The sequence below is a fragment of the Buteo buteo genome, chromosome 1 (genome assembly GCF_964188355.1).
Source record: "Buteo buteo chromosome 1, bButBut1.hap1.1, whole genome shotgun sequence".
Taxonomy (NCBI): Eukaryota; Metazoa; Chordata; class Aves; order Accipitriformes; family Accipitridae; genus Buteo; species Buteo buteo.
The window spans coordinates 66,339,862-66,366,097 of record NC_134171.1 but is presented as its reverse complement, the minus strand read 5'-3'; the positions used below and the strand labels follow the sequence as shown (position 1 = coordinate 66,366,097).

The 26,236-nt window shown below is 44.7% G+C and overlaps 1 protein-coding gene across 1 annotated transcript; it reads right to left on the bottom strand.

Moving 5' to 3' along the window:
- Positions 1–1,860: 1,860 nt before the first annotated feature.
- LOC142036651 (AF4/FMR2 family member 1-like) lies at positions 1,861–25,777 on the bottom strand. Its single transcript, XM_075040043.1, has 15 exons — positions 25,749–25,777; positions 25,594–25,648; positions 25,425–25,462; positions 23,837–23,993; positions 20,193–21,110; positions 17,578–17,675; positions 13,767–14,013; positions 12,642–12,733; positions 11,579–11,642; positions 10,621–10,757; positions 9,343–9,414; positions 8,619–8,712; positions 8,473–8,516; positions 6,849–7,075; positions 1,861–4,062 (listed from the first exon to the last, which is right to left on the bottom strand). The coding sequence occupies exons 1-15, from the start codon at positions 25,775–25,777 to the stop codon at positions 3,941–3,943; spliced, it is 2,394 nt and encodes a 797-aa protein (XP_074896144.1). The 3' UTR covers positions 1,861–3,940.
- Positions 25,778–26,236: the final 459 nt, after the last annotated feature.

The following is a 26,236-nucleotide window of genomic DNA, read 5'->3' as shown; positions in this document are numbered from 1 at the left end:
CTGTTTCTCAAGCCAGATACAATTAACAGCCAACTGGATATATACAGTGACCTGGCTCTCCACAGCTAGTTTTACAGCTGTCTGATGGCTATAGCTGGTACTTTCCATAGTAGATGATGATTTGTTTGAAGGCTCAAACTGTGAGATGCTGTAATTAAGACAAGTGGAGGATTTGTGGATGGATATCTAAAAAGATTTGGACGATGTATCACAGAAGCTCCTGAAGCGGTGACTTGGGAGAAGAATAAAAATATTACCTACGATATTATTATCTGTCACAAAGTCTCATCAAAATTAAACTGAAGTGTGTCCGACTATTGCTATCTGAAACAGAGGCTTCTTGTACAGAAATTCATGCTTAAACCTCATTCAGAAGGGAAACACTAAGACCATTCAGAGAGAAAAGGCAAATTACAATTTCTCTACAAGAAGCTGAGAACATGAGGACTCTTGCAACAACTCATAACAAATAGGCTACTTCATTTATTGTTTATTTCCCCATATGAATGAATCAACCATCTTGGAAACTCCATCACACACAGGGCAGAAAAAGTTATTTACAAAAGGGACATACATCCCTAAAATAAGTTTAAGATGTACAGATTTATAATGGGAACCAAGAGGGAGGGGAGAGGACAAAACCAAAAACAATGGCATTGCAGTCAGACTTTGACTTTCAGTTACAGAAGAGGTCTCTATCTCCATGTAAGTAGGGTTTTCAACTATTAAATAAATGGCATCTTAAAAATAGAACATTTGAGAATTTCAACACATGTATTATTTCTTCTAAATAAATATTGCATGGAAATGATTCTGTTTTGCCACCATAGCTGCCTCCTCTCCTCCTGGGACTCAACCACCACCTCTGTTTTTCCTTGGATTCATGGTTTTGTTTCCTAACGGCAAATGCTATTTCCTCCACTGTTATGTTTTGGTTTGGTTTTTTTTATTTATTATTTTTTTGTTTGGTTTTTGGTTTTTGTTTTTGTTTTTGTTTTTTTTTAAAGGCCTGAACAGGCCCAAGTCAAAATGGTGAGCATCTTTCCTAACCCTTTGCAGGCCTCTGACCTAGCTCAAGGTTGAAATACGATGGCTTTTCAAAAATTTCCTATTATTTAAACAGTCTTCTCCATGACCTGAAACAAAACACAGCTTTTTGCTATGTAGCTTAGTCCTGAGGCTTCCACTGATCGCTTTTGAAATGAGAGCCCCCAAATAGCCCCCCACATGCCCGTAACACAAACTGCCTGTGATCTCATTTCCTCCGAAGCCTGGGGGAGCAGGAGCAGTTCTCGCACAACTGTCTTTGCATGGTAGCAGAGCACGTGCTGCCTTTTCCCAACTGTAAAGAAGCAAATGCCAGTAGTTCATCTGCCTTCGCTGGGTGTCTTCTTACCAACTTTGCTCACCCGGCACCCTTGCACGAGCTTTCCTAGGAGCAGGACAACAGATTATCACTCTCTGGGCAGTAGAGTGCCCAAAGAGCAGGCGAGGACAGGACCTGGTGCACCCATGGGCTGCACCAAGCTGGATGCAGGAGCGGGGCAGCCGCACACCCTGCCTCGCAGGTTGTGGCAGGCAGTTGCCCCGGGGCTGGCAAGCCATGAGCAAGCGGCTCTCCGACAGGAACCTGGCCTGGCAGCAGGGAGGGAGATGGGTGTATGCGAAATGAAGTACCAGGGGTACCCGTGTCCCTGCTTCACCTTATGCTTCCCCCTAAGACTTTGCTATCATTCTTACACACTCCCACAGCGGTTTTCAGGTTCAATAAAGCTTACTGCCTGCCTTCCTCCTCCTCAGCTGGTGATCCTAAAACCAGCTTTGTTTGAAGACAAAGTCAGAAGAAGGCATCGTCCCACTAGTATGGAATCAAGCTCCAAAGTGCACGTCAAGCCTTCGGGCCGGCTGGCCATCGCTGCGCTTCCTGAGAACAAAACAGTTAACACTGAGCCTCTCTCTGTCCCTGGCTTATTCAGAGCAGTTGCTCCTCCAGGGAGGAGGAGTACAAGTGAAGTTTGATAAGGAAAATGGGGAGGGGGGGGACATGGACCTTCCTTCCATTGGTTAGGACAACTTATCCCTGAAATGCACTAAGGCTTTTGATAAAGTGAACGTAAAAGGACAGCCTCTTGAAGCTGCAGGAAGACCCGGCCATGATCCCGGCAGTCCTGCGCTGCCAGGGGAGACAAGAGGAGAGCTCCCTTGTGCTCAGGACAAGGGCAGGACCACAGCACACTCCTGCCAGCTCCTCCCAGAGGCAAGAGGACTCCAGGCTTCCTTGTGGCAGGGCTCATTTCTACAGAAACTACTTCTGGAAATGCAGACCTTTTGTTGATATTTATTTACTGTCCATTTTCGGAAGCCTCAAAACCACAAGAAGGTACTTTACAAAGGGGGTACTGCTACATGCATGCAGACCTGTTCCTCCATCCTGAAATTATGTGGAAAAGGGAGCTAATTCTTTCCTGTAAGCACAAGTATTTTGGGATACCATCCTTCTCTTTGCCACTCCCACGGGTTTGTCAGAGATAGGGCGAGGGATGCGAGAGGGGACCAGAGGGCTAAGGCACACTATTAGATATGAGGACGGCAGGACGCTGCTGTCATGCAACAGGAAATCTTTGGGTAGAGAAGGGTGTCATCTTACTGCATACACTAATGCCATGGATGCTGCCTTCACTGTTACTGTCACCTGCAAAATTGCAATTTCAAAACTGCAGCTCCTGACAAGGAAAAAATGCTTGCAAACAGTTAATTATCCCTTTTGTGTTCTCTTGACAGATTTCTAAGTTGCTGGGCCCATCCTGTAGTTTGGCTGAGAAAAAGCACAAGTCACCTCCCCCATGAAGGATGCCCTACTTTGGTACCAAATCCTGCTCTTAGATATTCACTGAGACCAGCAACGGTTGCAGGCAAATACCCAAATGCAAAATTTGTCTTATGTTCCACATTCAGCCACTTAGTCCCTCCTTAAACAGAAGTGATTCCTCCCCATGTAAGCTCTCAGACTCAGAACCATGCCCAAGCAATCCGAGTGACCCAGTACAGCTGTCCACCCCCACCCATCGGAATGACAAAAAGCAACCAGTCAAGGAGTCCTCAGTGTGAGTGACATCCCTCCACCACAGAAGAAAGGCAGAGCTGTTTCCAACCACGCCTGGTCATTTTGCCACCCCAACTGTTTCTGGCTTACAAGGCTTAAACCGAGCAAGACCCTAAGTAATACAGTTCGAGTGCTAAGGGCTTCTGTGTGCGTGAGTGCATGGCAAGGAGGAGGACCAAAGCAGCGACGACTTAAAAAGTGAACTTGCAGCACTGAAGGCAGTGGCTTCCCCCGCTTCTCAGGACAGCAGCTGGCTGACAAATGCAAGAGGGTGGGGTTGGAAAGCAGGCAAGGCAGACCACTTTGCTGTTTTTATTGTAACATAACGCTTTTCGGTGCTGCTGAGGTTGTTGCTACTTGCCATCTGAGGAACAAAGACACCAAAGATTGCATCCATGCTTGGAAAAACATTTCTCTGACATGTCTTCTGGGCACACAACTGTTGCAGACTGTGGGATGTTGCATAATAACCTCTGGAGGCAGATTTCCTTCTTGTCGGCACTTCTTCATGTGTGATTATTGTCCTGCTGGTTATTCGTAATAGAAATGTTTATAGACCATCAATACATTAGGCCATTCAGACAATTCATTGCACTTCATTGTTTGAAAGGAAGGTGCCATCAACGCCGAGGCTTTCCTCCATCTCTTCTTTTTCAAGGCAGCAAAGCGCTACCCTAAAAATGCAGTTCAAAGTTTTTCCAGTGTAACCAGATCCCTTCCACCTTGATTTATTTTCCCTTGCAGGTGCTTTGTATCCAATGATTCAACAAGTTAGACTGTTTCTGAGGCTTCAAAAGTGCAAAAAAGTTCAAGGTATTTGACCACCTTGAGCACCAGTTAAGGCGTATTTGTTTCCAGTCTCAGCCACTGTAAACCCTGTCTAGCGTAGTGTACCAGTTCGGTCATGCTACTGTTCAGTGCCAGAGTGCACGTCGCTGTGCTGAGTTCAGCAAAAAACTCTGGAAAAAGGGGAGGGAGAAAGAAAACATTTGGTTGGTTTCACAAAACAGGCACATCCGACAGGCTAGGGGGCAGTGAGGAGCGACAACAGCAGCACACTGACAGTTGGCAAGTCCCATTAAACATTGTTCATGCAGAGAGGTCAGCAATAGTAGAAGGCTGGGAAATGTAATAAGTGCACGAGGCACAGCACGCAAGAGGAAAATCACACTCACACACGCCTACACACACTGAACCGCCTCCCCAGGTGCTGGCTTTAAAAGGACATCGAGACTCCATGGTAGGTGGGCAAAAGTTTGGGTGTTCATACCCCAGTTACTGCTGTGTGCTTCCCCCAGATTTTAAACAGGCCAAATTTGAGTGTCTTTCTGAGTGATGCCGGGAAGCACACACAGCCGTCATCAGACTGGTCCCTTTCCTTCATCCATCCTCAAACCTTGGAGACATCATGATTTCTCAACTGAACAGGTTTAAAAATTTATAGAGCTTGCCAGGCTATACAGCTCAGATTTGGGTTGCCTTTAGCTGGGCATGTCAGGCAGATTTCACAGAGTCCTCCTACCCTGCCACCAGCTTGAGGCACCACGCTCCTCCTCCCACATGGGCAGGAGAAGGCTCTTGCAGCATATCTGAATCTGCTGGGAGATGCCGGCAGGCTGCATGCCCTGCTCTGTGCTGGCAATCATCTGTGCAGGTGACAGTGAGTTACAGGAAATTATCACACCTATTCCTTTCCAGTCACCTTTCCAAGATATTCCTGCATGACCTGCCTTCTAGGGACATGGGCTCGTCCCAGTCCCTCGGTCCCTCCAGCCTTGATCGTGTTGCCAGGTACCTTTTCAGAAACCGCCCGTTCTCAGCTCTCCTTATTTACACACAAAGATTGAACCTGGAGGCTGAAGATTTCTGCTTGGCTGTGCAAGGAACTCTTCAGCAGCAGAGAGCACAACACTTTCATTCTAATACTTTCCAATTCAGAAGCAGAGAACACATTTCCCCTGATTTCCCTCCTTTTGTGTACAAAATGGGTATCCATTCCCTCCACAGGAAACAGAAGAGCTGTAAGCAGGGACAAGGAGTCTGAACACCCTGCCTGGGCAACCAGAAGATAATCTGATCTGGGACCACAGTACTTTGTGAAAGGAGAGTGACTTCACATGCACACGTGCAACCTCAGCTTGTCCTTGCTGTGGGAAATCAGAGGCTGAAGACAACCTGTTACGGCCTCATGATCCACGGTGCTACTCTGCATTACAGTGAGGAGCTGGGTCCTGTGCTGGAAGCAACTGGTTGCGGACCCGCCAGAAAGCACTTCAGCTCTGCACAAGTGACTTGGACATAGTTAGAACTAACTGCTTTCCACTAACTTGTGACTTCCCTGTTTAAGAGAACTCGATAACTGAAGGCCACTGCTCTTTCCTCTTCTTATGCCCTATGAATTGCACAAAAGAATCAAGGATATGGCCTTTTTTTTAGTTTTAGGTACTCACTCTCCGCACCTCTTAGCATCTGTACGTTACACTGAATATCAACAAGTTCCAGTTCTGAAATTCCTCCACCATCCTGAACAGTGACAACAACTGCTAAGCCTACATGAGTATTTACTCTTCTGCACAGATCTACTCCCTAAGGAGTATTTACTACCCCGGTCATCATTCCCCTACATCAAAACAGCAACACATAGCAGGTTCTGAATTTAGTCTTGATTGATGCAAGATTGTGCTCAGGCTGCCCTCCCACAGGTTTTCCTCCAGGACTCATTCCTCTGGCTTACCAGCAGCATCCACTGCTCCTTCTATGTGACAATCTTTTCTCAGCCTTTAGAGGCTAGAATCCAAAATACTACACATGAATTGCTGCTGTGAGCACAGATTTGCTCAGAGGACAGCCAACAACTGGAGTTACTTTATTCAAAGGTGACTTGCAAAGCCTTTTGAATTTCAGCAACTGCCTCATTAGTGTGACTATTTTTACAGCCTTCCAACAATTCAGCCAGGCACATCGTGTTTATTTTCTGTCGCAAGTTTGCCAACAGATCATGGCAAAACTTCCCTTTGCCCACAGTAGCTCACAAAACTTTGTGTTTTACGGAAAATGACACTGCAAATGCCACATGGGATGGCAGGTTACAGACTGAACTGCATCTGCTCTAGGGCTTTTGCTTATCCACCACTGCTTGTACCACAGGACAACACAACATTTTTAACTACAAAACTGTAAAATAAAAAAAGTAGGAGCAATTTTAGAAATGCTGCTTGGCAAATACTGGTCACATGCCCAGCAAGGACTCCAATTCAAGTGCTGCTCAGCTTCTCTGTTATGGAGAGAAGCCAGCTTCACCGTTTTCAAGACAAAAATACCTGGAAGTTTGACAAACAAACTGAAACACAAGGGTACAGGCCAAAAAGATGTTTTTAAAGAAAACGGACCAATTCAGAAAAGCTAAGCGCCCCAAAGGGAAAAACAAACAGAAAAAAAAAAACCCTTATGCTTCTTGTGTTACCATGGAGCGAGCTGGCTGGTTTCCTGCACTTGATACCCTCATGCCTTAGCTCTTAGACATTTGAGGATGCCAAGACAACCTTTTAATTGGAACACTCATCATTATATCACCACCAAGTATCTCTGCCAATAACCTGCCAATAAGCCATAGCTGTCTATTTCGACATTTTTACTGCTTTGTTCTTTAGGTATGGTGTTTGCTACACTGAGTGTTAGGATTTAAGCAAGTACATACACATAAACACAACACATAAGACAGAAAAGCCAGAGGGCAAAAACTTACCCTTATTCTTCCTGACCAGTGCATCAGCCCGTTCCCAAATATCATACGCATAGAGGATATAGGAAGTAATGTTGACGTAGGAAGAGGTGATGCTTGGGATATTATAAGGGACAGTGACTGAAGAGCCAATGCTGTTGCCGCTGCAGTTGCTAGCATTCGATCCTGGCTGAGAACTCACAGAACCAGCAGGAGAGGCCATTGGAGAAAGAGAAGGCATGCCTGTGCTTCTGCAGGAGAAAGAAACACCACCACAAACATTTCATTTCAGAGTCGAAAGTCTTGCCACAAGACTGGCTTATGCCAGGAGCTATCCAGTATCATCTAGGCCTGCAGCATAGAGTGTTAAAAACTGAGATGCATTCAGCTACATAACAGGTAATTGTCCTCTGAGTGCAAGGCCAAGGTTTTTGAATTGATTTGCGACTCTAAGGACTCCTCTTGACAACAGAAAATGTGGGACCAGACATCAGAAAGGGCCACCCATCCACCTTCCAAAATCTACACCTCCTCGTGCAAGCCTTCACCAGATTCTCTAAGTGTTTTTTGCTAAAGACTTCCATTTCAGGCATGCTGAAGCTCCCCACCTACAGAGGCTGGAGCTTTCTGACAGCTAGTCAAAGCAGCCAGGTCAGCCTACACACACTTATTTATAGACCTAGGGAAGCTAAACGCAGTCAGCTGCCCGCCTTCCAGACACAGGCTGGCTTCATCACATCGCTTCACCCCCACCACTTCAACCAACCTCATTTCAGTCACTGGTATGAGCGAGCTTCCACCACTGCTCTTGGGAGACCATTTAATTCCCAATAACCTACACTGTCCAAGGTGGCAGAAAAATAACTGGAATTTCAGCGTCACTACTGAAGACCAAACAACCTTCTCTCAACTGCAAAGTTTAAAAGGGACAGACGTGGAGCTGGATAGCTATCTGCCAAATGCAATTACCACAGGATAGAGAAAAACTCTTACTCATTGTCATTAAAACACAGCACCAGTCTGCCAGGCATTGGGCCAAACACTGTTATGGGACATCTTGCCTTTTACTTTTGCTGCCACATACGCAGCAACACTGCTGCAGATACATAGAAAGGACAAAATGCTCAATAACTCACAAATTAGAAAATTAGTTTCTTTTTCTTAATTGGTGACTGAGGTAAAGAGAAAAATATTAAAGTATCACCTCAAAGTTATGCTACCACAGGCTGAAGGCATAATCCTACTGGACAGTGGCCAGGGAGATGGGGATGGTACCCTCTTAAGTCTGAAACGATCTCTAGATGAGAGCGACAGAACAGAACAAAGATGACAACAACAGGGACTCTGAAATAGCATAGTGATGCTACCTTCCTTGCTCCTCTGGCCTGTTTCTCTGGTGGAGAACTGCTCTGCCTGATACACAGTAACTCTGGACCTCATAACAAAAAAAAACCCAACCTTTCCAATGAGAAAAGACAGGAAAGAGAGAGCAGAAACCTACTCATGCCCCCTAACAATATGATTTCAGGTGGTACGAAAGAGCGAGTGGTGAGGCACTCAAACGCAGCCTGCAACTCAAATACTCGGGATACTATTTTCACTCACACCCTTATAGACACATCACAACGTACATCTTTTTAAATCTTACCTTGCAACACATGGAGAAGGTGCTTGTGTTACTCTGGAAGAACTCTGCAGTAAGGAACAGAACTCTTGTTAGGTATGGGCTATTCAGCCAACATCAGTAACTACTGCAGCCAGCCAGCTGGCAGCTTAGTAATACGCATGCCCTACCTTGAAGTGGTCATTCAGGATCCTGGAATACTTTATTGCAGTCTCTTTTTTGTAACGAAACATTGCCATGTGCAGAATGGACTGGCAGCGCATGCTGTGAACAGAAACACAACCAAGAGTAAGTGTTCACGCTCACCGCTGCCTGCTCAGCAGTCATCAGCCTTGTGGGATGGAGGCAGGCACACATCAGCTGTATTGCAAAGTCAAGAAAGCTCAGAATTTCTCCTCCTGCTCATCTTAAAGAAAGACTCTGTAAAAAAATCACAAGGGGGAAAAAAAACCCCAACAAAAAAAACAACCAAACAAGGAAGGGCCATGTCTGGTCTTTTACATAAAACAGGTGCCCAACCTCTTATAGGTGCCACAGGCTGAGTAAGCCTCTGTCCAGAAGTGCCTCAGCTACGTTCAACTACAGCTTCAGTTACACAGCTCAAGCACGGACAGCCAAATCGCATTCTTTCACCTTAGGTGAGAGCCCTTATGTGCTCTCAAGTTACCAGCAGATCAAATTTTAGAGCCTGTGCCTTCCACATGTAGTCCCTTGTGATATCCCAGCTCACTTTAGAGATGTTCCTGTTCATTCTGGTTTTGATATTGTGGGGTTTTTTTCCTTGCAGAACTCTGATTCCCATTTAACTCATTCTTTTGCCCCTGAAAGTAACGGGTCTTTCACTCTATCAAGTCTAAAAACAGAATATGAAGGTGCAGAACAACAGTTACGCACCATAACACAGCAAAGATTTTTTCTTGTGAAGATGCTGAGGAGTCCGTAAAGGATTTCAATGTCATGGCGAATCTAAGGAAACAAACAGAATCTTGTCAGTCATCAGGGCTCTGAAGTCCTACTGTTTATGAAAAACCAGTGCATGCCGTTATCTCAAGCACTGGTCCAAAAGTCAAGAAACCTGCCCCGAGTTCTTAGTCCTGGCACCAGGTGCTTTGTATGATCTTGAGCAGAGGACTGTCTCCAAATGCCTTGTTTTCCACGCAGCAGGAACAGATGTGGCCCCTTATGCGACTCGCTCTCCTCTTACACTGATTAATGGGCAACATCCCTACAAGTAGATGCCCCCCGTGGGCCACCTACAGGCCTGAGGCCCAGAAGAGGTGCCCCCACCACTGACTACAACACTAATTCAAGTGTTTCTGGACAAGACAGACTTCTCAGTGGAAATGTTTCTTTTGGCAAAGAACAAATAAGCAAACCTCCTTTTTGAAAACAAAGCAACAGTAGCATCTTGGAAATGCAGTCCATCAAGACCAAAAAGCAAACAATGTCATTTAAAAAGTTTGAAGTCTACCACAAAAAAAACTCTGACAGCTCTTTCAGCTCTAAGGTCAGAAGTCAAATCAGCTCTCGAAAACTCACATAACCTGTAATTTCCATATGAATAAACCGATACCTGTCTCTCTTCTATCCAGTACATGGTTCCTTGGATTGCACTGCCTGCATATGTCATAATGTCTACTATCTACATGCATCTACTATGGCTGTGAAACTAAACAGGGAACGTTGCTAAAAGAAACCCCAATAAAGTGCACTGGTACAAAGACACATGGGAGAAACCAGTAAAATCTGCCTTCAATCAACCTGCAAGAGCTTTGGGGCACAAACCGCTCTTCCACGTGCTAGATTGTTGCTTTGATTTTTTTTAACTGACATACTATTGAGCTCACATGCAAAAGCAACTTCAGTTCTGGATAAAGTAAAAACTCCTTCCTGTCCTTGATTATCTGAACCAGTGTCCTCTGGTGTACCTCAACTGCAAGGCTCAAATGCTGAGGAGGACATGGTGCCTACTTCTTCTGATAAGCAATGCTGAAACACATTTCAAAGGATTTGTCTCTGGTGCCTCTGGATGGTCTGTCTGATGCTTGTACAGCAACCCAAACTCTGCTCCATGGTGGGAATCCAGAGCTGCCACAGTTGCAAACAAGCAATGCAACTAACCCTTCCCCTCCAAACATGCTGCCTAACCATCATGCTTTGAAAACCACTTACTTGAGGAGATCTATGGTGCCCCTGAATATGCTGTAAGCTGATTTTGGTGCTGGTGCATCCGATTCCAAGGCGATCCCATACTCAATGAAGGAAAGGGCAGCATCTAGGTACTGAAAGGCCTTTCCAGTCTTGTCGGTCTATTGGGAAGAAAATTCTAATTTTTAGACTAAGACAAAAACTGCTTCTCTCAAGTGTACCTGAATTCCCTTTTTTTCCCCTAGTTAGGCAGGATTTGAAGAAAGAAAAAGATGCAAGTCAGGCCTCCAGGTGATAATTAAAGGATTCTCAGCAGAACCCCTAATGTGGTCCCAGTCATCAGCTTTGTGGGCTCTGGCTATTCGTATCTCTTCCTCTTGCTCAACATTTTCCTTAAGTAATTTATTACCTTCACATTTTTGGATATTATTGTCTCATCTTGGGGGCCTGCTTTGGGAGAGGCAGATGGGGCCTTCCCATTGCAGTATTCCCTCACTTCATTTTCACAGGTAAATGGCAAGTAGCAAATGTACATTATCTGACTGAGCCATAATTAGCAAAAAAATAGGTTCATTCATGCATGCTGTTAAACTGCACATAGTGGAGAAAGCTAGTTACATCTGCAAAGGGCACTTCCAAGTCTTGTCCACCAACACAGGATCCTGACGTTTCAGAGTAAACTGTCTTAAAACTATCTTCCAAGGACTTTGTGATAGCTCTGCAAAGCAAACAGGCCTGCTAACCTCAGACAACATCAGTTCTGAATCCTATTCTCTAGGCACATTCTCTAGATGTGTTTACAACAAAGGGAAATGCCTGAACATTTGGCAAATAAAGACAGCCTCCCCACATATGACTTGAACATGCTCCATGTAGGGAGTATGGAAGTAACGTTAGCCAGCGAATCTTATTCACGTGCATGCAAGTATCAGGTCTGAATGCAAGAGCTGGTTAACATTTCTAGCACAGGGCCATGACTTACCATTGCATCAGCTTTGTGCTTCAGCCTCTTGGCCACTTCTATGTAGTATTCTATCGGATGCTGCCTGAATTGGGGACAGAAAGAGGAAAAACAGAAAACAGAGAAAAAGAGTAGGATAAATTTTACCTTCTTATCTACAGGATGCTATGAGTCCGAACATCCTGTTTTGGTAAGCTTGTTACAGCCTTATCAAACACACGTTACAGTTATGATAGTCACTAAATGAATGTTGTCTGCATGTTCAGAAATACATAGCAGTTGAATGGACAGATAAAATGAATTGATTTCTTAAAAAATGTGTGTTAGAATAACACTGAAAACTTACATTTCTAAGTAGAAAAAACACTGGAGGTTAGGCTACTATGAGGCCAAGTTTACTTCTTTGCTCCCATGGAAAGATAGTAGTTACGTGATGCCCTATCATTCCTCAAGTACAATACCAGCAATACATTTTTGATTGAAGCATACAGTAAACTCTGCAGTATGACACACTCAGACCAAAAGAGCTTGCATTCAAGTTATCTGCTTACAAGAGATATGGTGTGCAACGCTTCTACAGAGCTGAGTCTCAGTCAACACATAAATGATGATAAATTTGGACTGCACACATTTCTGCGCATTGGGATAATCTATTCACCATGGAAATGGCATACAGCCACCTGTGCGCTAACAAAAGGAGCAAGTAGAGTCATACCCTCTCAGAAAAAGTCAGTTGCCTGCCCAGCACCCTGTCACAGAGGAGTTTGCCACTTGTCAAGAATCAGACAAATCAAAACCCATTACTTGTAGGCAGGCACAAGACACCTCCTCTCAGAGTTCAAAAGTACTTAATTTCTAGAGTAGCTTCCCTCAAACCAAGAACTGTTGTAATGAGACCTTTGCTTTGTGGTGGGTGGGCTAAGTCCCAGACACAAGAAGGCAGTACAGGGCAGGTCTCAGACATCTCTCTCTCTCTTTCCTCCCCAAAGAAGTGATCAAGAAGCAGAAGCCTGGGTGGCTGCAGGGCCAGCCTTGTCTGGTGTATTCAGAAAGTACAGGTGATGGGTGTAAAACAAAAACTTACTTTTCAAACGTGAGTTGAGGTCCCCTTGGCTTGGAGGCACCATTTGGCAAAGAAGGCACTGGGAAAGGATTTGTGACATCCCCTGGAGATCCCTGAAAAAAACACAGAGTGGAGATAAAGCTGGTTAGAGAGATGTCTAAATCAATTCCAAAGCTTGGCTTTCCTAAATTTCAAGAGAAAATGTTTATTTGTCCCAGGCATAATCTATTCTCCAGGCTCTCCAGCTCTTCTTACTTTCTTCCCCAGTACCCCTTTCAATAATGGAAATGGAAACTTGGCATCCTACCTGACTGCTAGCAAGGCTTAATACCATTCAAACTTCTCCCAAGCATGGAGAAATTAAGTAGCAGGTTTCCTTGCACAATGGCTAAAATAGCAGTAAGGCTGCAAGCAGCACGTTTTTCATGGCCACTAGCCAAGGCAGAAGGGGTAATATCCATTCACACTTATTTCCAGCTTAACCACATGGAAATTGCTGATTCTCCACTACTAACTACATTATCAGGAAAAAGCAAGCAGTTAGAAGCCAGCTAATACAGCATGCACAGTCTAGCTTAACACACACAGCAACATCCTAGATCACACACACAGAGCCATGAGTAAGCAGCAATATAATTGAATTTTATAACCTCAAAATGCAAAGATCCAGCTGCAAGGATCATCAACAATTTTGTAAGCAAGCTATAAAACCTTATACCTAGGTCACGGTCAAAACCACAGGTTGCTTGTTTCTTATTTTTAAGCAATCCACTCTTTCTTTCTGTAAACACACTTATTTTTACACCAATATTGTACTTGCAGTTGCCTACAGTCAGAAGCAGTTACTACCATAAACACGATTCTCTTGCCTTTGTTTTTCACATGGTCACCCCTTCTCACTATGTTTCACTGGTAAGATTACAACAGATGATGGAAAGTCAGCAGAGAAGTTACAACACAGGCTTTTGAGCTAGCAACATAAGGTCACAGATAGCCATTAAAGGGGTAAAAATGCTTCAAAGAGCTTTCTCTGGTGGCTTGTTTATCTTCCTTCCTTTTTAATATCCTCAGAGCATGTTTCTCAAGAGAATCACACAGCACCCATGGGTTGCAGGAAACATCCTGCCAGTTATAATGGATACCTACTTTGATGCCCTTTGAGAGCTCAGCGGGATTTCTCTCCACTTTCTTGTGCTTGGAGAACAAAGGATCCTTGTGGTTGCTCTCGTCCCTGGCAGTGTTATCCACGACAGGCAGCTCGCTGCTCTCACTTTTGGGTCTCTTTTGGGCCATCTTGGTTGACTTTGGTGGAGGATGTACAGGAGACATGGGTGGCAGCGGTGGGGGTAGCAGGAGATCTTTCTTCTGGGTTTCAAGTGAAGTTTTTGATGCTCTGGAGATGGGAAGCAAATTCAGCAATTGGGATGAATATGGTGTACATATAAGGTAGGGATTTTTTTAAAAACATAGTTATATCATGTGCCAGTTCTCTTTAAATTTCTCTGGAAGTGTGAAATGAGTTGTTAACATAAAGAATCCAACAAAAGCAAAACAAAACTTCAGGGACTTCACTGGCATTAGGTAACACATCTTAAGCCGCCAACAACACACAAACAAGTTGGTTTTCAAGTAGGAATAACCTTCAGGACTTATCATTGGAGCAAATGCTTGCAACCAGAATACGAGGATGTTGCAAAAAAAAGGCATCCCTCCAACACAGCCCCTTTCCACTGAAAGAGGAAGAGAGGCAATCACAGCAACTAAAATCCCTGGCACAAATCACCCAACAAGGCAAATGAACTGCAGCACTACCTCTCTTTCCCAATTATGGTAGAAGATATCTTCTATGGTCAGAGATACTCACCTAGACATTTGATCCTGTATGTGCTTTGACAGAATTCAACTGAGTCATCCCTTGCCAGGACTCACCAGCTCAACTAGACAACACTATAAAGTTGAGAGGATTCCAGTGATAGAGACTTAAAATGCTGTGCTTTTAAATGGCAGAGACTATCACATTTAATAGGATGGTGGCACATCAGATTTCTGATCATTTGAAGTTAGGATTACCAGGGAACTCTGGCAGCTGTAAGCAGCACCAAATAGCTCTAAACCTTGTTTCACTACTGCTCATTTACATCATTTTTATTCAGCTTCTCAAAGTTTCCAGGAAAACACAGAGCAGTGAATCCCAACTCATGGACTGCCTTATCAGAAGAGGAGGAAATGAAGTTAAACCCAGTGAGAAGACTGAAGTGTAACATTGCACATCTTGCTTTGTTCTGCTGTGCGTGCGACAGTCCTCTCCCCTCTTCCACAACCCACTTTTCCCATGGCACAGTCCCTACTCACTGCACACATGCTCCCCAGCTTCACTACAGCTGACGCTCCAGAGAGGATTGTTTGACGCAGAGCTCAGCGGCATCCCCTGACCTGATCCAGAGCCCTCTCTCCCCAAAAACGCATCCTATTCTTCCCACTCTGAAAGCCAGAACATGGCTAAAAGGGGTGCTCGTTTTCACTGAGAAAAAGGGAGGAATGAACCACAGAAGTAATGCCCTTCCATTATTACCACAGCTGAAATATCCCTTCACCCAACTAAATGTTAGCCCTAACGCCTAAGTGCTTTCAGAGTACTTCAATGTTTTCTCTGCAGAAAAGCAGTTTACTCATGTTGTCAGGACACAAACCTCAATGCTACATACCAATGCAAGTCAATACCTCAAATTCAAGCCACAATCAAGCAGGAATTGAATGCAGTAGCCCAGAACTGACACAGGAGCCTCCCCTCTCAGGAACACCGCCCATTTGAAGACATGCTCTTGGAAGCGTTTGCTCTAGCAAAGACCTAGCCAAAATGCTGGCAGTACACTGGTATGCAAATTATGGGGTAAGTTTCAGCAGATCTACCAGAAACACTGCAAATGCTATAGTGGAATACATGAGAAACTCCTGGCCATAAAGGCCATCTGAAATTCTAGAAAGACCGCAATTCAAAAGGCACACTGGTTGCGTCCCCATTAGGTCACATACAAAAAAGACAAAAACAAGATGATGATTTTAGTGGAGAACGCAAATGCTCCCTACCCACCTATACATACAAATCTGTTTTCTGGACTGGGCTTTGCACATTTCACCTCTATGCAAATCTGGGCTAGTCAAAGTAAAAAGCCTACTGGCACTGCGGCATCTTGGTTTGGTTAGAGAAAGGGGGAGCTGCATGTCCACGTGCTTCTGGAGCATCCCAGCTCAGCAGCCTCCCATGGCAGCAAGGTGAGAAAACAGAGCTCTGCAATATCCATCACATTCACCTCTGCATTCTCAGCTGGGAGAAGACAAGTTCCACCTAGCACAGACACTGCGTGCACCAGCCGCTAAGTGCTGTTCAAAGTCTGTAACCGATGACAGCAAAAGCAGCTGAGGGAGTAGAGAGTATCAGCATTAACATCTGACTTTTTTCTTTCATCAGGACCTGTCCGATTACGAAAACAGCAATGATCACCGAGTCAAAATTTATGGACATACAGTTGCATTTAGTACAATATCCTTTCCCAAGAGGCTGCCAGAACTTGCTCTGCTGTGGACGTGATTGCTCCATCATGGGAATAAGACTCACGACTTCGGGGCCACCCTTTCAGCTATTTCACCTGTTTGCAGCAGGAGCCTGAGCAAGCAACTCAAATTTGTCTGCATCTCAATTTCCCCATGTGCAAAACACGTTCACATCATCTTCTCACCTTACAAAGACTCAGAGCTTTAAATGCATGTGAAGTACTATGAATCTGCTAAAAAGCTTTCTGCTGCTTCCCATGCAGTGAGACCACGAACTTCCCCAAAACAAGTATGACAGTAGAACCCAGAATGAGGAAAACATGCGCAAAGAAAAAGAAGTTCGTAAGAATCGTTGAATGGTTTGGGTTAGAAGGGACCTTTAAAGATCATCTAGTCCAACTCCCTTTTTAAAAGCATTTTAAGGCTAGTTCCATTTCTCATGAAAGCAGAAATAATTGATACTTGAACTCTCAAGTCTTACTCACCTAGAGTCATAGAAGAGTTTTGGTTGGAAGGGACCTTTAAAGATCATCTAGTACAACCCCCCTGCAATGAGCAGAGACATTGTCAACCAGATGGCAAGTTCTCTTGCCATCCCCTGAAACACCTAAGCCATCGTGCAGAACAAGCATATGCTACTCCCCACAGAACAGCTGCCACCTCCCAGATCACCTGGGCAATTGTCTGCTGAGAGATTACCACCACTGTAGTTTAGAGAAGGGGAAATGGCTCCTACATCCCAGCGTGCAATCTACCACACTGTTTGCAACTCAAACAACGTCTAATTTCTTTGCACAAATTTGTTTCCTGCATCTGGTCTGAAAGAGAGCAGTGCAAATGGTTGCCTACCAGCTTAGAAGGAAAAGTAGTACGGGCACAACTGGCAATTAAATTTCTTGCAGCATAAACAGATTCTTTGAGCTACATGTAGTATATGGATCAGAGCATGCAGCAACATAAGCTGCAGGATGGACAAGTTTGTGTTTAAAATGGTGAAGTCTTCATTCCCATCTCAACTGTTCGAAATCAGGACAAATGCCACAACATTCAACGCTTTTGCAGCAGTGTAAACCAGGTATAGGAGGATGATCAGCCACGGAAACGTCAGCTTATGCTTGAATGATTAGAACCATAATCCTCAGCGTTAAGGGAGAGGAAGATAAGTGACACCCAAGTATCACTTCACATCTGCAACAAATAAAAAGGCGAATAAATGACACTCCCATAGCCACATGGTTGGTTCCAGGATGTAAAGACAGATTGCAGCAGATTAAGTTTCAGAAGGCACACGATGTTATAAGCAAACTCAGAAGTATAAGGACAGGAGATACAGTTCCTCGCCTTAACCTTTTTAAAAAAAGACTTAGTTTTATGCATGTCTGCCATCCCACCACTGTACACTCACTTCAATTTATTGGAGTCTTTGTTAGCTGAAGGCTGCAATGATTTTCTTTCTTTTTCTGATTTCATTTTCTTCCTATCAATCTCCTTCTCCACTTCCCTCTAACAGGAAGAAAAAAAAAAAAATCACTCACGTTTTGAAAGTTGGTGCAAAGTACAGACCAATACAGCTAAGTTTGATTCTGGTTAAAAAAAGAAAAGGATAAGATATTAGAACTGACAAAGCATAAACCCAAAACACAGCGGATATAGATTTCAGGCTCGCTGACAAGTATCCTAAAATGACATTTTACCTACATTTGCTTGGATAGATTAATTATTTTGTAGTGATGGGGATGGAACTGCTAAACCTCTTGTTGCTAATAGTAATCAAAATTAAGGCATCTCCACTGCTGAAAATAAGCATTCCATCTGTTCTAGATGGGCTTTTTTTTCCTACTCAGTACAAATTATACAGAAATGTATTCAGATTCCTCCTGGCAAAGTCATGAACTGCAAGCAATTGTGTTTTGTGGTATGCCTTATCAAAGGGAAGGAAAAAAATGCATTCACAGGAGAGTTAGATCCCTCCGATTCCTCAGATGTGCAGGGGTTTTTGGTTTTATGAAGAAGAGTCTGATACAGCTGAAATTTTAAACAGGCAGTTAAAATCACTGCCATTGTCCTCCAGAAGAACAGGAACCATTAAGGCGGAGAGGTAATAAATAATACTTTTTAACTGCACTCCATAGGTCTTACAATACAAAGCGTGCAAATCATCAGCTCACCTGAATGAAAAACTTTAGAACAATTTGCTACAAGCCAAGAAAATGTAAAAGAAACTGCACTTATCAGTCAGTGTTACCCACAGTGTGCCTGGTGGCAGCCAAAAGCATTCCAGGACTTTCTGTCTCTCTCCCAAGAGTACATGCAGGTTTATGTCACTGTGATGGAGCTCAGTAGATTGTGCTCGGCAGAGTCGACCTCTGGCAGTGTGCTCAGGGCAAGGCTCCAGCACCTAGACCAAGTTCTTAAACTGTTTCTCAAGTTGAGCTCCACACTGCCGCAAACGATGTCTGACAGCTGTACCTGACCTAGCTGGCTGTTACGAAGCCTGAGCCTCCAAGGACACTGATGCATGCTGACATAATGCAGACAGCAAGGCTCTGAGGAGGGGTTTCCTGCAATCAGACACTCAGGCTGCAAGGGAAGACATGTCTAATATCAAATAGCTCCTCTTTTGGGTCTTTGAGATAACAGGAGAAGCAACAGATTTGCTGCCTGTTTACCCTCTTCCACTGCTCCGCAAGAGGGGGACTGCTGTGGTCTCTCCGGTTTCTTCACCCTTTCCCTGCTCTTCTGAATTCTCCCCCACAACTATGGGAAGTTCAGAAAATGACAGGACTAAATGCAACCCACACGGGAGCCAAGGTTGTTCACCCACATGTGCTAAGCCACCTGCTCTGTGAGGAGGACCAAGAAGGTATACAGGCACTGAAATATCCACAGTGAATACCCATTCACCACAAGGCCTGCAACCAACCCTGTGCAGCTGAACCAGCTGGCTAGAAGTATATTCACAGCCCCCTTTGGGACTTAGCTTTCCAAAAAACACTTGTGAGCAACTACCATCTCAGTTAAATAAAGGGCTGTCTTGTAATTCAAAGCAAAGCAACTATTCTAGCTGAAGGACTCTGGACACATGCATCTTTTAAGCACTAGCATCGCTGCTAGCACCTCAGCAGCTCCAGGGGAAACCAAAGAAGTTTTCTACATATTTAGCCAACCGCTGAGATCCAAAGCAGGGTTTAGCGACACTTGTTACTCTCGGTGAACCTGGTTCAGTTAAAAGTCTGCATTTATGGAAAAGCAAAAACATGGGGCTGCTGCCATCATCCCTAGTAATAACACAATTCACACCTGCAGAATTTGTTCCTCTTTGTGTAAGCAAGCAATCACAACTGTTTCATGGAAATGAATGACTCCACACAGGAAAAGACTACGCTACGCAGCCTAAGGCTGCATGGCTAAAGGCAGCAGAAGGTCCACGCATAGACAAAACCAAAAACCACAGCCCAGGGCAGCCTGTGTCAGTTCTCCCCACAAAGTGCAGGCAAGGTGCTCTCCCACAACAGACATTAAATGGATAGTGTAGATGACTGCACAGTCTGGGAGGTGCTTCAGATACCATGCTGCATTTAAAGGGGTTGCAGGGGGAGGGGGCACCACAGCCCTACAAAGCTCTGCTTGGTTGAAAGCCAGGGAAACCCACAAATGCTACCAGGGGGCTGGCCAACCACATGCTGACACAGCCTGCTGCTGAAAGCTCCTCCAATATAGGAGGGCTGGGGTTTTGTTGTCTGAGAAAACTAGTATTTCAAGAAAATACAGCAAAAAGTGTTTTCAAATACCAAAGCGTTTGTTAGCTCACGAGGCTTTTCATTTGCTCAGCAGGGCATTTGTGACCAACAAGAAACCTCTATGAACGGCTTTGATACACATTCCCTTTAGAAGTTTGATAACACCTTTAAAGGAGGAGCGCAAGGGATCTACTCCCAACTTAGGAGCAGAAATGAACTCTCCGCATGGGTTTTTCAAACACCACCTTGGTCCTTGTACAAACCCACCTCCACCTCTTACCTTCCTCTTCTGAAGGGACTTGTCAAGAGTATCCGTGATTTTTCTCTCCAAGTCCTGCTTCCTTGCACCAGGGGGTTCCTTGGCTTCTGCTCTCTTCTGGTGACTGCCTTTCCCAGGGGGCTGGGGGACTCTTGACAGCAGAGGGAGATCTATTTTCACCATGAGGGACTGAGGGGCAGGGGAGTCCCTCACTGGCGAGAGCAACTTCTTCCCCCTGATAGGCAAGGGAAGTTTCTCCTTGTGAAAATCCTCTCTGGCCACGATGGCAGGCCTGTGGCCGCTAGTCCTGGTGGGGCTTGTGCCCTGGCCTTGAGGAAGGGGACTGAGAGCGAGATGCTCCTGGACACTGCCAAGCAAAACATCTCTCATGACCTTGGGGTCCAAGAAGGGTTTGGCATTGGCCTGGTGGGAGCTCTTGTGCTTTCTGTTCTCAGGGGGCTCTTGCAGTGCCGGGGTCAGGTCTTTTCTGTCACTGGATTTTGGCTTCCCTTTCGTTTTGACTTTTGGCTTGTCTCTGGAAGACTGGTCTCTGACCTCAAAAGGACCAGGGTCACTCTCCACCTTCAGGCCTCCTTTGGGCCCCTCGTGGACAAGGCCCTTGCTGGGCCCTTTGATGCCCACAGTCTGCCTGGGTGAGGGCCCCTCGGCCCGCACAGGAGACTTCTGGCAGTTGCGTTTGGTCAGAAGATGAGCGTCCTGAGGAGCCCTGGCCGCTCGGCCAGAGCTCTTGTGATGAGGCTCCCTCGGCTCGGCACGCTGGTGGGAGGAATTGCTGCTGACAGCCTGCCCCTGCTCCTTGCCCTCTTCACATCCATCCCCATGGGCAATTTCGCTGAGACTCTCTGTTGGCACTGCTGGTGGGTTCACCTTGGTTAGCCAGTTGTCAAGCTGCCACTTATTAGAAGTCGGTGGGTCAGGCTGCACACAAAAAGAGAAAGGAAGGATGCAAGACTTTATGATGCCTTTATGGGCTATTTTCATCCTAGCATGGCTTACCAGAGCCCAGTAAAATTTCCCCTTGATGTTAAAAGAGCTTGAAAGTGAAAGACCATGTGTCAGTGGTGATGCTTTAGCGTGTGCACATTGACAATTCAGAAACACAGACCTCATCTTCGCACAGGATCAGTCAAACGTATTGCACAGCACTCCTGGATCTCTGCTAGCCTTACCTGTTGCTCAGCAAGAGACCAGTCTACATGAAAGCTTCATCTTGGTTTGCCACTAACCAACACCGTTGTGCAATCAGACAACATATAAAAAAAGCAGCAGTCGTAGAAATGGATTAGGTGCTGTCCTCGCAACACTTTTGGAAAGTTAGTTGCACACAGCACTACTTTCAAAACAGATGAGCAGCTGTGCCAGCTAACACATCTCATTGAAGTCTGACAGGTAGGCTGTCAGGCTCCTGTGGTTTAGCCAAAAGCAAACCATTTACCAAAATAAATTGTATGGCTAGCATGTCAAGTCCGGCCTCTTCTGAGTCCTCTGCCTACACAACCCAACACTCGCTTCCCTCTGGGTCAAGCAAGGCGTGAGCAACGACTGAAGTCTGAAGGCCCCTGGCATCACGGTCAAATAACATAACGTGGTTGCTACAAGCTCTGCCTAATCTAACAGCGGTCTGACAAATTACGAGAAAAGCAAACCCAACTAATGCTAAAAGAGACAACAGAAGCTGCAAATCTGAGGCATTATTCTCTGGGGCCCATTCTGAAAATACCATGTATGTGGCAACACCACTCAAATGGGTAACTCATTATCTGGGCACCATCAGAGCACAGCTAAACTCCCGCACTCACTGATTCTCCCCAGTTACCACTCTCACTTCTGAGAAGAGCCACAACCCTTCCCCAAAAAGAGAAAGCCCAGTACGTGAAATGTTTTCCGAGACTAATGAATCCCTTCTGCCATGATTTTCTTCTCTATCCAGACTCAACTCACTGTAGAACATGCAGATAAATAAGACATGTCTTCAACTGTGTTTAAGTCAGTCCATCTAGAATCCTGGTTTAAAAAACAGTGCTTGGTTTTACCATGGGTTTGGAAGTAAAATTAAACCACGAATTCCATTAGGCTTTTCAGATAACACAAATCTGCTTTATTTTCATCAGAATTTTAACTTACTAGCCACTGAAGAACATTTGGTTTTTGGTCAAACACTGTAAAAACATGGCTAAAAGACTTAGTAAACTTTGGTTTATAATGTACGTAGCTATCAGACAGTGGCATACTCTGATCCTTTTCTAGCACTTCTACCATCGGTTATCTTGTTTGTGATCTACACCATCATACAGGTTTTCATTAGGTTTCCAAAACCAAAGGATAGTAAGAGATTTTTTTTAAAAAAAAATAATAAAAAAAAAAATAATAAAGGAACTACTGCCTATAGGTCTTAAAGTCTGTTCTTTTGCATGTGAAGAACTGACTATAAGCAAATGGGCCATGTGCACTAACTTACTCCTTGAGCACCATGGATGAATAGTTTGCTGAATAAAAAAGGATAAAATGGTCAATGGCAAATAGTTAGGACTTCACTAGAGCGAGAAGGATCTTACAATCTAGTATTTTCAGGACAAACCAGGCAGGCTTTGGTAAAAGAGGAGAAGTATAACATCTGTCCTTCCAAAGACACCCACATTGCAGAGGGCAAAGTCTGTAACTGAACTGCTAGAGGGTGAAGTGTAGTAGATGTGAGATGAAAAGATACACCTTCTCAAAGCTTGTTTTCTGCACATAAAATTCTCCCTGTTCATGTGCTTCTAAGGTAAAAGAAAGGAAAACTAGGGCTGGAGGAGGGGGCGGGGAATAAATTACACGGTTTCTGTGTTTTGTGAGAGTACCTCAAAACTGGCAGCAGATTGGTTTACATCAGCTGTGGTCCACAGGATATAACTATGTACTTCCCACTGGCCCAAGAATGTTTTGCAAGCTGGAGGAACTGTTTGAAACCATGGGACATGAGCACTTCTGCAGCAGATTTTCAAAAAATGCATGGTCTCAATTATGAAACTTTAAGGCGCTAAGTTCTGGTTGTCTGCTTTTCCCAGTAAAAGCCTCAGAAATGCCAGTGCAGCACTATCTGAGCCAAATTCAACAGAAGCAAGTCTAAGCACATTCCAGCCCTTCCTGCAGGTCTCATCACTTCAGCTGTGATCTGGGAGAAGCTGAATCTGTCACTCACACACAGGAGCTGCAGGGAGGCAGTGGCTCCTCTTAATGTATCAGGAAACTGGTCTCACCCCGAAGCAACCCATAGCCTTGGCACCCAGGAAAGCTGCACGGGCAGACATGGGCCCCAAACACCCCAGACAAGCTGTGCTTCTCATCTGCACCTTGCTTGTGTCTCACCCGTGAAGGCACTAATTCCTCCAGGAGTGCTAGACAATGATGCCAAAGGAGAAGGGGGGAACACTTCAAGGTTAGGCACGTAGACGTCTAATTATGCTGTTACTAAGGGTTATTTAATTGACAAACTCTAGAAGGGAAACAAAGGGCAAGATAAGCCTGATGATGCAGCAAAGGTGTCAAGGGGACACCTGAACAACGACAGTATTTCAGGTCTCCTGTCCTGAATGCTTTCAGACAGCAGAGAGTCTGAGGCAAGAGGCTGCATTAAGCAGCCTCTACATTTTATTGGCATTCACCTCAGGTGCTGACGCTCTCGGAGGGTCGTTTGCTTCACTGTCACTCGAGTTGCTCTCCGTCTCTGAGTCTGAAGAGCTGTCTGAGTCACTGGTGCTCCCTGACTCCGAGCTGCTGGAATGTGCTGATGCCACACTCTTGGGCTGGGACTGTAGGGCACTGCAAGGCCACCATGAGATAAAATTAGAAAGCAGCATGGGTGAAGGTTACTTACTTATTATATTGACATGGCAGGATTCAAAAATAAAACTGAACCCCTGTGTTTTGGCACTGAGAGGGGAGGGGAGAAGGCCAAAGGAATACATTGCCATAGTCAAAAGATAAAGCACTGGAATAAAAAACCTCTGGAAATAATAAAACCTTCAACTCCAACCCAGTCGGACAAATACGTAAGCAGGACATCACTGCTCCAGTATGAAGCTGCATTTAGCCAACCGAAGTTTAAAAAATAACCCAAACTAACGAGTGTTTTTCTGAAAGCCCCAACCCTCAACGGAAAAATTTCCAATAAAGGCTAACAAGACAGAAACATACATTCCAGGATGGTTTCTCTTTTTTGTGTTCTCCCCCTTAAGTTTTTACTTCTTCATCTGTGTTACTTGGTCAAGGTGCTGTAACTGTTTCATTAACGGTCATGTCAATCAGTAGCATTTTTTGCAACACCCTCCCCTACTCAAAAGTGTTTTCCTCTAGCACTGACAATGGGAGTGGATGGAACTGAGGGAGAACTGTGACTTTTATGCACACCTTCTTTTTGTTTTGAAATGGGCTTACAAAATGTTGATTTTTTTTTTTTTTTTGCTTTGAAAACTGTTTCCCACATTAGTATCAACACATTTGTATGATCTGGAGGCAAGCTCCTTGCTTATCCAGACTGATACTGTGAGAACACTCTATTTCAAGAGCTTGCAGAGACACAGATCACACCAAGAACTGACGTGCCCTTCTGCCAGTCTGACTTTGTAGACCATTAGCCTGTGCTTGAAGAATATAGATATCAAGCCAAAAACATATGTCAGTGCTCTCCTATAGGAAAAATTCTGGGCTTCTCCACCTTTCTTCCTCTAATGCTGGCGTGTGGCTGTTCAGTCTACCTTGAATACTGCTTCTGACTAACAACACATGGCAGGAACTGCTTACAGCCAGCTGCCTTATCAGTAGGAGCTGAAATAGCCTCCATGAGCCTACCTAACCCTTTTCTGTTCTTCATCCACTTGGCTTTTTTGGGCTTCCTTCTAAACTAAAACTGGACTCACACCTCACTTGTCACTACTACAACTGAAAATCCCATTAGATCCAGTGTGATCTACATATACACTGGTGGAGAGGAAGAGGAGAAAAGAAGGGAACAGTTGGGGAAATCAGTTCTGGTTCACAGACAAAATCCAGCATGTCTGGATTATTACTTTCTAATCGGAGCTTTCCGTAAAACTCCACACAACTAAAGGCGATTTTCAACAGCAGCTTCAGGCAGCTAGAAACCAACACCTGTATCTACAAGAGAAACCAGGAACCCTTACCCATCTACCCCATTAGTTTTGTTTTTCCTCCTTATTTGGTCTAGCTAGTAGTTTGGGAACAAACCTGTACCTTGGAGGAGCAAGTGAAGAAGGTGGCTTTTCAACAACCTGTTTTGTTCACAAAAACAAAGAGGAGAGGGGGAGGAAAGGTTAGCTTAAGGAACTCGGAACAACACAACAAGTTGTGATGATTTAAAGGGAAGTCTGTGTGCCTAGTGTATAAAACATCTAAAACTGACTTGGTCGTCACCACTCTCTTCACTATCACTGAGCTGCAGGTCGGCCTGGAGCATTCTGAAAGACAACCAGAAGACAAATCTCAGCCAAGGCAGACACATTTTCAAGCAGCAGACACTGAGAAAGACTTAGTTTGCACTTGCCAAAACAAACAAACCTCCCACATCCTTTCTGAACATTTAGCATGCCCAATCTGCTAAACCTTGTCATTACCTGAATGAACGATAAAATGATAACACACAATCTAGGGATTTAACTGTGCTTTCCAACTGATCTCAGGACACTTTGCAATGGAGGTCAGTATCCTTGGCTGCCATCTACAGACAACAAAGACAAAGTTCCGTGAGCGGAATTCTAAACGAAGGTTACCTAGCACACTAACACAGCCAACAAAGGTTACCTAGCACACTAACACAGCAGGGCAGGGTGGAAGAAGTCTGATCCTTGTACAGCAAGAGACTAGCATGCTACTAGACTGCACTGGCTCCCCAAGGGGCAGAAAGCATCAACTTTGCACCAGAAGCTGTGCATGTTCACTCTCTCTGCGAATATTTCTTCTGCCACAGGGGTTCTTTTTTTGCTGCTGAGGTCTCCTACACAAGACATAAGCAAATGCCAAGGTCAAGCCTATCTCCTATTTCTTCT

What these genes read in the sequence shown, in the direction of transcription:
- LOC142036651 (XM_075040043.1), bottom strand. Translation starts at nt 25,777, where the DNA reads ATGCTAAATGTTCAGAAAGGATGTGGGAG. An exon ending in GGCACCATAGATCTCCTCAA is followed by an intron (nt 9,415 to 10,620) that starts GTAAGTGGTTTT and finishes TTGTTTCCTTAG; the next exon opens with ATTCGCCATGACATTGAAAT. An exon ending in ACTGGTCAGGAAGAATAAGG is followed by an intron (nt 4,063 to 6,848) that starts GTAAGTTTTTGC and finishes CCCTTTTTCCAG; the next exon opens with AGTTTTTTGCTGAACTCAGC.